This window comes from Meleagris gallopavo, chromosome 27 (assembly GCF_905368555.1).
Source record: "Meleagris gallopavo chromosome 27, MGAL_WU_HG_1.1, whole genome shotgun sequence".
Taxonomy (NCBI): domain Eukaryota; kingdom Metazoa; phylum Chordata; class Aves; order Galliformes; family Phasianidae; genus Meleagris; species Meleagris gallopavo.
The window spans coordinates 1555908-1568534 of record NC_139430.1 but is presented as its reverse complement, the minus strand read 5'-3'; the positions used below and the strand labels follow the sequence as shown (position 1 = coordinate 1568534).

General features: G+C 44.2%; 1 protein-coding gene across 1 annotated transcript; it reads left to right on the top strand.

Moving 5' to 3' along the window:
* The first annotated feature begins 9501 nt into the window (after positions 1-9501).
* Positions 9502-10104, top strand: LOC104914418 (uncharacterized). Its single transcript, XM_031556917.2, has one exon. The coding sequence runs from the start codon at positions 9502-9504 to the stop codon at positions 10102-10104; it is 603 nt and encodes a 200-aa protein (XP_031412777.2).
* Positions 10105-12627: the final 2523 nt, after the last annotated feature.

Genomic DNA, 12627 nt, shown 5'->3' with positions numbered 1-12627 from the left:
AGTTGGGTCCCTCAGGCAACAGCTACAAGGATGTCCCCATGCTCTCAGAATTAAGGATCCTGAAGTGCCTCACACTTGTTTTCACCCCACAAATTTATTCTCTTTTTTTACAATCAGACATAAAAGTAAAAAATATTTCATATCTTTAATATAGGTCTCCTATACTTGCGAGTCTTCTGATGAAAAAGGAATTTAAATCAGAAGATTTTGGAGAAATATTCTGATACCTATACTCATACTGTGGGTTTATGTGTACAATATACACAGTGTTAGTTAGTGTAGTTAGTTAGTTAGTTAGTTAGTGTAGTGTTAACAGAGTTTTGGTGGAATTATGATTCCCAGCATTTGTTTATGTGAAGTCTATTGAGCTAAACAATAATGTTCTGTTAGTCAGACCAGTACACATAGAATTAGGCAATAATACATATTTTGATTGCATGGAAAGCAAGATTGCTTTTGTTTGGATAGACATCCTTTCTCTTAGTGCAAGAGTGGTGTTCTGAGTTGTAGGCTGAGGACATGTACAGTGATGCATGTGTTTGTTGTATGTGTGTGAGAACCAGGGTCCAAAAGTACTGATGGAGTTTTGGACCTGGGGCTCTGCCTTCAGCTTTAGCCCAGGAGTATTTTTCTTTGGATTTTTTTCAGTGCACCACAATCAGCCTGAGGCAGCAGTGCCCCAGCAATTTTCACTCCTGTTACTCAGAGTTTCGTTCCTCAGATTATTGAGTAAGAATTGCATGAGGGGTGTAACTCTCTTTAGTAAAGCGTGAGGCAGAGCCTTCACTGATGCCACGTGTGTAATAGTTTATATAGACATTCCTGGCTCAGCCTCCAATCCTCTAAATCTGATCGTCTTAGTTCATCTTGCATATCTTACTGGGGAGGTGAAAAATAGTGAGATTGATGCTCGCATGCAGCTAGGCATTAGGACATTGAATTCCACTCCTATTTGTGTACATGAAGCACCACCTGCTATTTTGACTCCTCTTGAGTTTGATTTCTCTCAGCCTAGTTGGTAAAGCAGAAGGAGAGAAAAAGAAAACTAGAAATCTAGGGCTATAATTCAACAAGACTTTTAATATGACATGAAGTAAGCATTACAGAATGGAAGAGTGCAGTCTGATAACGGTCTATTATACAGTCCAAAAGCAGCCAGAAGGTCTGCACTGATAACAAAAGGCACTGTACTTTGTAAAGTAAAGCTGAAATCTTGGCAGAAAAGTCCCACTTTCAAGTTTCAAAACATTTCCACTCCACCAGGACAGACATGGTGCAAGGCTAATAACAACTGAAGAGAGAAGGGATTACATGAAACTGCTATTGATAGAAGATAAGGCATGACATGGAAAGGAGGCATGACCCTGCTTTTTGGAGGTTTCAAGCAAGGGAGGCTCCGACTGACACAAAGGGTTTTTGCATCTCTGGAAGCCAAGCCCAACTGCAGACTCGGACCTTGTGCGATGTGTGCGGATCCCAGGTCGATGTGGTCTGCAGAGATTCATTCAGGCTGCTTTAAAAAGATCCACAGTTTCCAAAGCGGGATCCACGGTAGCTTCTGTAGGACTGCTTGCTGTAACAGCTCCCTATCCTAGAGGAGCCCCGAAACCCAAAGGAGCCCCCATTTCCAAAGGAGTCCCCCATTCCTGACAGACCTCCACACCAAGCAGAGCCCCCCATCCCCAACATGCCTCCATACCCAACTGAACCCTGAGATCCAAAGTAGCCTCCCATTCCTGACACCCCTCCAGCCCCAAAGGAGACTCCCTTCCCTGACATGCCAATGGAGCCCCCCATTCCATGGGATTCCTCAGAGCCATACTGGATTGCAGGACCATACGGCTGGGGAATTGAAGTTCCCACAATGCTCTCCTGGGAGCAGCTGGCAAGGGTTGGGCCTGGGAAGGTGAGGACAACTGGAGGGGCGTACACCACAGCTCTCGAGTCCCCACAGGACGTAACACAGGGCTCAAGGCTTCTGCTGCAGGCGTAAGGCTGTGTGCATGCCACCTCACAGGTGGGCAAGCACTCAGAGCTGATGTTCATCATTCTTCTTGAGGAGTGCAGTTGTAGCTAGAAAAGACAGTGTTCTGTCAAGAAACCATCATACACAGGTTTCCAGTGCATGCATCTCATCCTTCCCAGCAGCTGCCCACCAAGTTCTAGCTCAAGCCTCTCTTCCAGTCTCCATTTTCCCCACAGTTTTCTTCCTGGCTGACCCCTTTTTAAGGCTTCTCACTTCCTCCTTTGTGTGCCAGCCACATCTTTTATTCTTCATATTCTCTTGGAAAGCATTTCCTTCTTATTATCTCTGTTATCTGATGCTTATACAATTACTTGGTTTAAAAAGTCCCGTTCATTCCCTTTTCCAAGTCAACCTGCAAGGAGGTTTACTTCTAAGAAAATCTCCAGTAGAAAGGAGCAGGTGAGGCTCTTCCTTACTCTGTTCTTCCCTTTATCTTAGTTTTCTTCTATTGAATTCTGACTCTTTCTTCAACATTTCTAAAATTACTAGCATTTTACAGGATAAGAAAACATACATAAATTTACGTGATCTATAGCTACAGACATGCACTGAGATCAGACTTACCCTGTTGTCTCCAAGGAATATGTCAGTGGAGATGGAAGGATAGAAGATTTCTTATTTCCATACCCTGTTATATATGGTCTTAGACAATAGGATGGATATGAGGTCATCCATTGTCCATTGAATACTTGTCATTTATCACAAAAACATATTATTCTAAGCTTCCTAATTGTTCACCTTTCAGTTCATAATTAGTGAATGACAACACCCAGCAGTTCTCTTTTGTCTAAACTTAATGATTCTGGTTGAAACAAGAGTTGATCTTTCTGTGTGTTTATCCATAATGGCTTTCAGGAAGGTACCCAGCCAATGTGTCAGCCCCACAAATTATTTGCAAGCCTTGGGTTTAGGTATAATACCTCCCAAATTGCATCACTTTTGATGGGGGAGTCAGCATTCTTTGCATCCCCACCTGTACTATACTGACTGAGTGGTTGATCCAGCGCCATGGCAGAATCAGGCCTCTTGGATTACTGTGAGCATAGACGAGGCATTGACCTGGGAGGTGAGAACACGAGTTCTAAGCCTGCAGATGGGACTTCTTTTGGAGATGGGGAAAGCCTTTTGTGTCAGTAGGAGTCTCCCTTTCTCGATACCTCTGAAATGCAGGCCCACACCTCTTTTTGGCTTGGTTTTATTAATGACAGCTTCTGTTAATCACCCTATGATAATGGATACCTATTTTCATTATGCCAGTGTAAAGAAAAAAAAAAAAGGTCATTGGAAAAGTCTGACATGGGGATTGTGGAGATTGTCAATAAAACTGTGACAGAATAAGAACAACAGATGGAAAGTCAGCTCCTCACATACAGTGCTGGCTGTAGCTGTCCCTGGAAGTGAGAAGGTTTCTGCTTCAAGTTGGGGTGCTATCTCATTCTGCAGTGTATCCTATTTCCCCTTGGAATTAAAAACAAACTGTGTTCAGTTTTTTCTTTCTCCCAAGGACAGTTTTGGTCCTATCTTTTCCACTAGTTCATTAGGCTTCCTAGAGTTTTTAATGTCACCTGTGAGTGGCAATTATGTGTTTTTATGGTAATATGATAGTAATTGCTTAAGTAATACAGGTGTTGTGAAAATGAATAGTTGAATGAGGCATTCAAAATTAAATATGCAAAGCAGTTTGGGATTGCATTTCTGTAGGGCGCAGAGGTTTCCGAAGCTGATGACTCAATAATTTGTGCTGGTGTAGGAACAGGGAACAAGCAGAAATCCTTTGCCACAGACAACCCTCAAAGAAATCTTCCATCAGAGCAAATATTTAATTTCATGTCAAATGAGGGATGAGAGCTGAAATGTCACATCTCAAGGAGATCAATCATGTCATCTGCCTTGATTTTGGCAAGGCTTTTGATACTGTCTCCCATGACATCTGGATAATGAAGCTGAGAAAGTGTGGAAAAGATGAGTGGACGATGAGGTGGGTTGAGAACTGGCTGACTGGCTGAGCTCAGAAGGTTGTATCTGGTAGAGCAGAGTCTGGTTGGAGACCTGTGACTAACAGTGTTCCCCAGGGGTCTTGATTTTATTCAGTATCTTCATCAATGACCTTGATGAGGGGATAGTTTCTACTCTCAGTAAGTATGCAGATGATACAAAGCTGGGAAGAGTGGCTGACACACCAGAAGGCTGTGCTGCCATTCAGCAAGACCTGGACAGACTGGAGAGCTGGGCAGCAATAAACCAGATGAGGTTTAACAAAAGCAAGTGCAAAGTCTTGCACCTAGGAAGAAATAACCGCACGTATCAGCATAGGTTAGGACATGACCTGCTGGAGAGGAGCTCTGCAGGACAGGACCTGGGGGTCTTGGTGGACGACAGATTGGCCATGGGCCAGCAGTGTACCCTGGTGGCCAAGAAGGACAATAGGATCCTGGGGTGCATTAAAAGGAGCGTGGCCAGCAGGTCAAGGGAGGTGATCTTCCCCCTCTGAACTGAGTCTGTTCAGCACGGAGAAAAAAAAGACTCGGAGGTGATCTTATTAATGTTTACAAATATCTTAATTGTGGGAAACAGAGAGATATAGCCAACCTCTTTTCAGCAGTCTGTGGGGACAGGACAAGGGGAAACAGCCATAAACTGGAGCATAGGAAGTTCTGTACCAATATGCAAAGGAACTTCTTCATGGTAAGGGTTACGGAGCACTGGAACGGGCTGCCCAGGGAGGTTGTGGATTGTCCTTCTCTGGAGATATTCAAGACCCACCTGGACGCCTACCTGTTCAGCCTGCTGTAGAAAGACTGCTTTGCAGGGAGGTTGGACTCGATGATCTCTGGAGGTCCCTTCCAACCCCTACAATTGTGTGATATGTCTGATTTGATGTCTGAGATTGACCGCCTTGTATTTGCAGGATAAACTGGAGAAGCAATTGGGGAATTTTCTTTCAGTATGGACTTATCAGTGGGCTGTATTTATATGACAGCATAATTGCTTTCAGGTGATGGTGGCATGCAAGGGAGAGTTTCATAAGTGATGAGTAACAGGAGACTGAGAAATAATGCCCTGTTTTTTGTTTTCTATAATTACTGCTGGGAGTAGAAATGCAAAGAGATTAACGGGTGAATTTCCAAGACATGTCTATTGAATGCTAAAGACACGTTTAAGCCTGGCTCCCTTGTTTTTGGCTGACGTCACTTGGAAAATATATAGTTAAAATCAGGAACCAAGCAAAGATTTATTTGCCTTTGTTTTTAATATTTCATGTTTTACTATAAAATCATTCATGTTTATGCAATTGTGAAGGATGAGCTGAAACGTGGAATCTATCAGCTGAGACAGATCACAGAATATGACTGCCTTCAGTCCCCAGTCCCACTTTGAAAATCTAGCCTCCATATCTTTGTCAAAGTTAAGATGAAAATAGAGGTCGGATAAATAAATGAAGCTTTTTTGGATACAGTAGAGAAAAAGGTTTTTTTTTTCTCTTACAGATTTGAGCAACCAGTGCTCAGCTGTCAGTCAGCTGCATGAATAAGTATTTCATAATCAAAGAGATTTCAAGGTGAAAAGGTGAAAAAGAAAACCATGAGGCAAACGTACTGATGCAAGATAAGTTTAATGACAGGGAAATACAGTGCACATTTGGTGAAGGCAGTCACAGAGCACACAGGATATTTCCCTGTGAGCTCAGTGCAGCCCAGGAATGGGAGACAATGGCTTTTCAGAAGTAACCACAGCTTCCCCCACCAGATCTGCGGAACCCGGAGGAGCCGCTGCCTCCATAGCAGCTCGCTATGCCAAAGGAGCGCCCTCCCCCAAAGGAGCCACCGCCGTAAGAGCTGCCTCCTCCAAAGCCGCCTCCGTAGCAGCTCCTGGAGCTGATGGATCTTCTGCCTCCAAATGAGCCTCCGGAGCCAAACGACCTGCCCCCTCCATAGGAGCTGCCTCCTCCATAGGAACCCCCAATGCCCCCTCCATAGGAGCTGCCTCCTCCATAGGAGCCACCAGAACCAAAAGAGCCCCCTGATTCACTGGAGCCCTGTGGCCCTGAGAAGCCCCCAATGGGTGATGGGAATGAGTTGCCCACGATGCTCTCCTGTGGGCAGGAGTTGAGGATGGGGCCTGGGAAGTTGATGAGCACAGGCGGGGGATAGATGACAGCACGGGAGTCCCCACAGGAGGTGACACAGGGCTGGCTGCAGACATTGGCATAGGGCTGCGGGCAGGTCACCTCGCAGGGTGCATAGCATCTGCTGCTCATCAGCTGTCCTCCTGAAGACATCTTTTGTGATGCAGATATACCTGCAGAAGGGCATAAAACAGAAGGACAGAGCTCAGAAGCTGGAGTGAAAAAAGCTTGCAGCACTGAAGTTTTGGATCAGCATGGAAAAAAGGTGAAAGATGACTTGAGAAAGGTTCAGATTTATCTCCCTTACAAATTTTTTTGCACATGCATGAACTAGCAGCTGGTACATCACAATTGAATCCCTGCTGCTCTAGAAATACTGATTAACATAGAGAGCAGAGTCAAAATCTATGAGTCTTTAGAAGACCTTTTAGATTTTGTTGGTTTATAATGCATAGCTCTGGAGTGATCTGACAACACTGAATTGATCAGAACATCTGCAAAAATTCAGTCTTACTGTTAAAAATTTGTATCTACAAAGACATGCCTTAAAATGACATTAAATCTAGAAGGAAACAACATAGCTTAGCAGCACATTTCCCATACAAGAACTATGTAGTCAAAGAAGAGCAGAAAATAGTTTCCTAGAGCTTCCTATAGAGAATGAAGGAGATCCAACTCACCGGATCTGGAGAAGTGTAGGTGAAGAGTGGCTGTGGATGACACTGCAGCACTCAGAGCACTTGTATTTATATCCCTTCTCAGACCACCAGTAGGATGTGAGCCATGCTTTGTGCAAGAGCTTCCTACCTCTTGCCAAACTGTGTTTTGCTATATGGATTATTTCGTTAATTGTTCTAATTGTTCTCTTAAGTGATGTGATCACAACTTTATTCTCAACTCCAAGTCACGTTACAAGCATTTTACAAGCATAATGAGTTTTAGTTTATTCTCTGACCATGACAGATTCACATAGCAGTTGACATTGTTCCTGGCCCTCACTGAAATTGAAATGGGAATGGTGCTATAATTCTATGTAAGGACTCTATCCAGATGATAAACTGCTTTTATGCATAATATTCCATTTCTCTTCTTCAAAATTGGGATAGCAACAGTTGGGTGGTGAACAGAATGCTGCCACTCACCCGTAGTGGGAAGAAGCAGAAGGCAGTGCCCAGGGTCCTCCATGTAAATTGGTATTTCTCAACTGTAGACGATTGACATTAACTGAGCAGCTAACGAAGAACTGCTGACTAGCAAAAACTGTCACATCATGAGCTGCCCACTGATGCCTGACAGAACTCGTTTGCATTCTGATGCAAGGTTTTAACTGTATAAGCTCTTTGTGCTCTATTTTCTAATGGTGTTTGAAAACACAGGAAACCTATGATGGAAACATTAAGTACAGTGTGACAAGTGGAACAGGCTGGAAACCAAACCAATTCATTTTGGATTATATGTGGTTGCTCTCTTTGCACAGCTGTGACTGAGAGCTAAAGTCGACAATTACTTCACATTATTTGGACTCAGCAGCAAAGCACTGAAGTTGGATGTTTGATACTGCTGACATCTATCCACCTGACACTCGTTACAACCCCACAAAAAGGTTGATCACATCTGATCATCTCCCCCTGGTTATTGGTAAAGGAGATTTTGCATGGAGAGATCTCTTTCTATTTATGGACTCTTAGCCCTGTCTGCTGGTACATGAGACTTCCAAGCACTATTCCAGAAATACTGCTGGGGTATTCGTGAACAAAATAAAATAAGTCTTTTTCCATTCTTAAGACTCTTACAGCTGTTTTATTTTAAACCACCTTTAGACATACTCCACGTGCATTCATTCCATTCCCAAAAAGTCTTTATTTTTTCCCTTACTGATGCCTCCTGAAGAACATCCGTCTTGCTAAACCATCACAGCTCTCCTGGAAGGTGACAAAAGAAGGAGAGCAATAAAAGCATTAAATGTTCTCATGCAGTTCTTCCTTGTAGTTAATTGGATGACAGTGTACATTTGATGAAGCTCCTCTGTAAGCAGTTATTTGGGTGGATGTTAGACAGAACTGACCTGCCCCATCTGAGGAGCTGCAAGGATGAAATTCGCAACTCTCCCAATTATTTGCAATTCTGAATTTCAACAGAACCTTCTGCAGAACAGAAATGTTTCCTCTGACAAAGGAAAACTCATGTCTTCGTCTTCCTAAAGACTGATGTCTTTACCTTGGTCAGCAAACAGAGCTCAATTCATTGCCACTGCAATTCAAATGAGGTCAGGAGATGGCACTAGTCATAAAAACGAATAGAAAAAAACCATTTAGGTATTACAGTAAGACAAAGGGCGTGTTGAGTATATAGAATGATGCGGGGCTGATTTACTAGCCATTATCAGTTATCAAAATAATTATTACAATTAGAAGTAGCTTATACAGCAAAATGCTTTGCTGGCTAACTACTGTGCCCCATGTGCAGGAGTGTGTTGCGTATCCTGCTAGCAGTTGGAAGGACTGTATAAAAGCACTGCATTTCTTCCAGGTTCACCAACGACTTCACTTCATCAGATTTTCTTTGTGAGCCTGGTAAGTATTTCTCCTTAAGTTTCTTTACAGTTACTGAGATGTTTCTATTGCTGTTACTGGGGAATTATTATGCTATTATTGCTGTAACTGGGGAATGAACTCTATGTCAGTTCTCTGTGATGCTCAGAAATGTCGGTTTTGTTAAATATTAGGATATTTGTAGCTATTCAGCTGTAGCCAATGGTAGATATGTGGTCTTTAAATGTGAGGCTGTGTTCATCCAAAGGGAAGCGGTCAGTTAAATCCCCTTAATTTGATATGGAGGTTATAACTTGGAACTCGGCAGTAATTAAGAGATGTGTATATATTAATACAGAAGAGATAACCTCAGTTGATTTTTGCTTGTAACTACACAGTCTGATAAATCTGTTTCTAAAATAACCCATTAATTGACAACATTGAGGCAGAAATTGGTCTCTAGCAGATCTGATCAGTGGTGGAACACTGATCAGAACAAACACTGGTTCAGAAGCAAGGCAGGAGGAAGGTACTTTGGAAAGATTTATTCCTTACTGGCTGCTACACCAGACTGCAAGAGAAGTTGCTTTAGGATCTGTATTGTTTAGACTTAGCCATACTGAGCAATAATACTTCAGATTGGACAGAAGATACGAAGAATACAGTAAGAAAGTAGTCCCATATTGTAAGAAAATAATTTATTCTGTAGGAAGCACACAGTTTGTGTCATCACAAAGCTGGTACAAGAGCACAGAGATGCACATATATTTCATTTTAACTCCTTACTCACTGCTGCAGGTATATCTGCATCACAAAAGATGTCTTCAGGAGGACAGATGTTGAGCAGCAGATGCTCTGCACCCTGTGAGGTGGCCTGCCCGCAGCCCTATGCCGATGTCTGCAGCCAGCCCTGTGTCACCTCCTGTGGGGACTCCCGTGCTGTCGTCTACCCCCCACCTGTGGTCATCACCTTCCCAGGCCCCACCCTCACCTCCTTCCCACAGGAGACCATTGTGGGCTCTTCATTCCCATCACCCATTGGGGGCTTCTCGGGTTCACTGGGCCCCAGTGAATCAGGGGGCTCTTTTGGTTCTGGTGGCTCCTATGGAGGAGGCAGCTCCTATGGAGGGGGCATTGGGGGTTCCTATGGAGGAGGCAGCTCCTATGGAGGGGGCATTGGGGGTTCCTATGGAGGAGGCAGCTCCTATGGAGGGGGCAGGTCGTTTGGCTCCGGAGGCTCATTTGGAGGCAGAAGATCCATCAGCTCCAGGAGCTGCTACGGAGGCGGCTTTGGAGGAGGCAGCTCCTACGGCGGTGGCTCCTTTGGGGGAGGGCGCTCCTTTGGCATAGCGAGCTGCTATGGAGGCAGCGGCTCCTCCGGGTTCCGCAGATCTGGTGGGGGAAGCTGTGGTTACTTCTGAAAAGCCAGTGTCTCCCATTCCTGGGCTACACTGAGCTCACAGGGAAATGTCCCGTGTGCTCTGTGACTGCCTTCACCAAATGTGCACTGTATTTCCCTGTCATTAAAACTATTTTGCATTCAAATTCAACTCTCCGTTGTTTTTTTTTCTCCCTTTTAATCTGTGTTTTCAAGTCACCTTTTGAGTAATTCAGCAAACCTGCAAGTATTTGAAAAGAGAATCAAACCCCTTTATTACACCAAAATGTTGTGGTTGATGGATAAGACTGATAAATTTTACATCAGATTCTTTGGTATTTGTTGTAAAGTCATGCGACATAGAATCAAAAAGGTAAATCAACCAGTGCCTCCCTAGAAATACAGCCTAGTGACAGCCATGCTCCTTTTGAGAATAGGAACCTACAATACCTGTTTAAATCAATTATAATGTAATAATTTGTTGATATGAGGGGCTTTTGTTTTTGATTTTTCTAAAGAATTTCTGGATATTGGGATTTGTGTTCATGTATGCCCTTGGGCTCTGGCTTAACTAAGTGCTCCATGTGCCGCTTAATTCCTATGTGGATACTTTCCCGTAATAACATGACTCATCCTTATGAATCTGCTCATGCCTCTCTGCTCACTATGCTTTTGTGCCAGAAGGAACTTCTGGACTACTTAAACCAGAAAATATTACCCAGTACTTTAAATCTACTCCATAATTTCCCACTTTTGATGTAAAATCTTTGGGAATCATTCATTCCTGTTAAATTATTTCAATTGCTAATTGCAGTTATAGTGATTTTTTTTTTTTTTTTTTTTTGCATATTCTTCCTTCTCTAATCACAGCCTACTTGGAGAGATCTCCCCTTTACCCAGAGTTATTTGCATCTATTCTTGATCTTATTTCACAGAAACTATCCAGCACTTTTGATTTACTTATTTTAGAGAGGCTCACACAAAAGGATATGAAATTGTACAACATTTCTTCAAGAAGAAAGGAAGTAAAAACCCTTTTATATCCAGTGGGATAATAGGAGATGAAGTCATTGGCTTACAGTGCAACGAAGAAGAGCAAAATCAGTTTGAGGGGGAAAAAACTCCCAACTGCAGAAGCAGTGAGGTGCTGACATACAAATGAGACAGTGGTATCCCAGGGCTGGGACACTGTTGAGAGCAGCTCAGACAAACCTTTTCCAGAGATAATTCAGGGGAGAGTATGGGATGAGAAACCTCAGCAGTTCTCTTTCCGTAGCTGCTTCGTATAATTGCACTTTTTTTCCAAAACGATCTCTTTTTTGAGCCCTTTGAATTGCTCAGCAGTTTCTGAAGGATGTTCTCCTCCTCACGCAATTCACATCCATGTAGTTTACCTGTTCATAACCACACTCGTTACTTCTCTATTTTCTGAGTTATCCAAAAATCCTCTCCCAGAGGTGTCTGCACAACTACCTCCTCATCACTGCCTGTAAAAATGTAAACAGATATCATCAGGAGAATAAATGCATGCGTGAATGTGAGAGCTGGGCTCAGGTGCTCCCTCTAGAGTTGCTCCCAGAGCTCAGGTAGTCGAAGGAGGCTGCTGCAGCCCTGCTCCTGCTGTGGGATCTGTGGGAAGGGAGGCTGAGGTTGAGGCTGAGGCTGAAGGGGTCCTAGGCTGAGGACAGGAGGCTGAGGGCAAGAGGCTGAGGCTGAGGGCTGAAGGCTGAGGGTAAGAGGCTGTGGGCTGGAGGGTCCTGAGGCTGAGGGCTGAAGGCTGAGGGTAAGAGGCTGTGGGCTGGAGGGGTCCTGAGGCTGAGGGCTGAAGGCTGAGGGTAAGAGGCTGTGGGCTGGAGGGGTCCTGAGGCTGAGGGCTGGAGGCTGAGACTTAGGGTTGGAGGCTGAGGCTGAAGGGGGCCTGAGGCTGTGGGCAGGAGGCTGAGGGCAAGAGACTGAGGCTGAGGACTGGAGGCTGAGGCTGAGGCTGGAGGGGTCCTGAGGCCATGGGCACAGGTGAAAGCCCCAGGAGGAGGCTGCCGAGTGGGCAGAGCACCAGCAGAGTGCAGAAGGTGGGTTGAGAACTAAGGGAAAGAACTGGATGATGCAGGGCTCTGCTCTCTGAAGGTGCCAGAGGCTGACATGTCAGGCTATGCCTGGGCAGAAACCATTGAAATCCTCTCTCAGCATCACGTCTCATCTCCCCTGAACAGCTCCAGAACAGTGTGTAAAAGCTGCAGCTGCAGCTCTGTCTGGGTAAGAATAATTCTGATTGTCACCATGCTCTTCGGTTCATCCCAGCAAAGGGTGCCTGCATATGCTGAATCACTGAATAGTTTCCTAACCGCACCCCCCTTCCTCCCCCAGTACCCATATGTACACATTCTCCTTTATTAGTTATGTCGCAACTTCAGTGCTATCAATTATCTCTTGGAAGCAAAGGGATTTCAGAGGATCCTCTAGGCAAGAGCATTTATTGGAAATATTCTGAGGAAATGCTTTCAGACAGTTTTGCAAACACCCACTAATGTTTTATACATGCAAAGTATTGTGGTGTTAGGAGGTTAAT

What these genes read in the sequence shown, in the direction of transcription:
- LOC104914418 (XM_031556917.2), top strand. Translation starts at nt 9,502, where the DNA reads ATGTCTTCAGGAGGACAGATGTTGAGCAGCAGATGCTCTGCACCCTGT.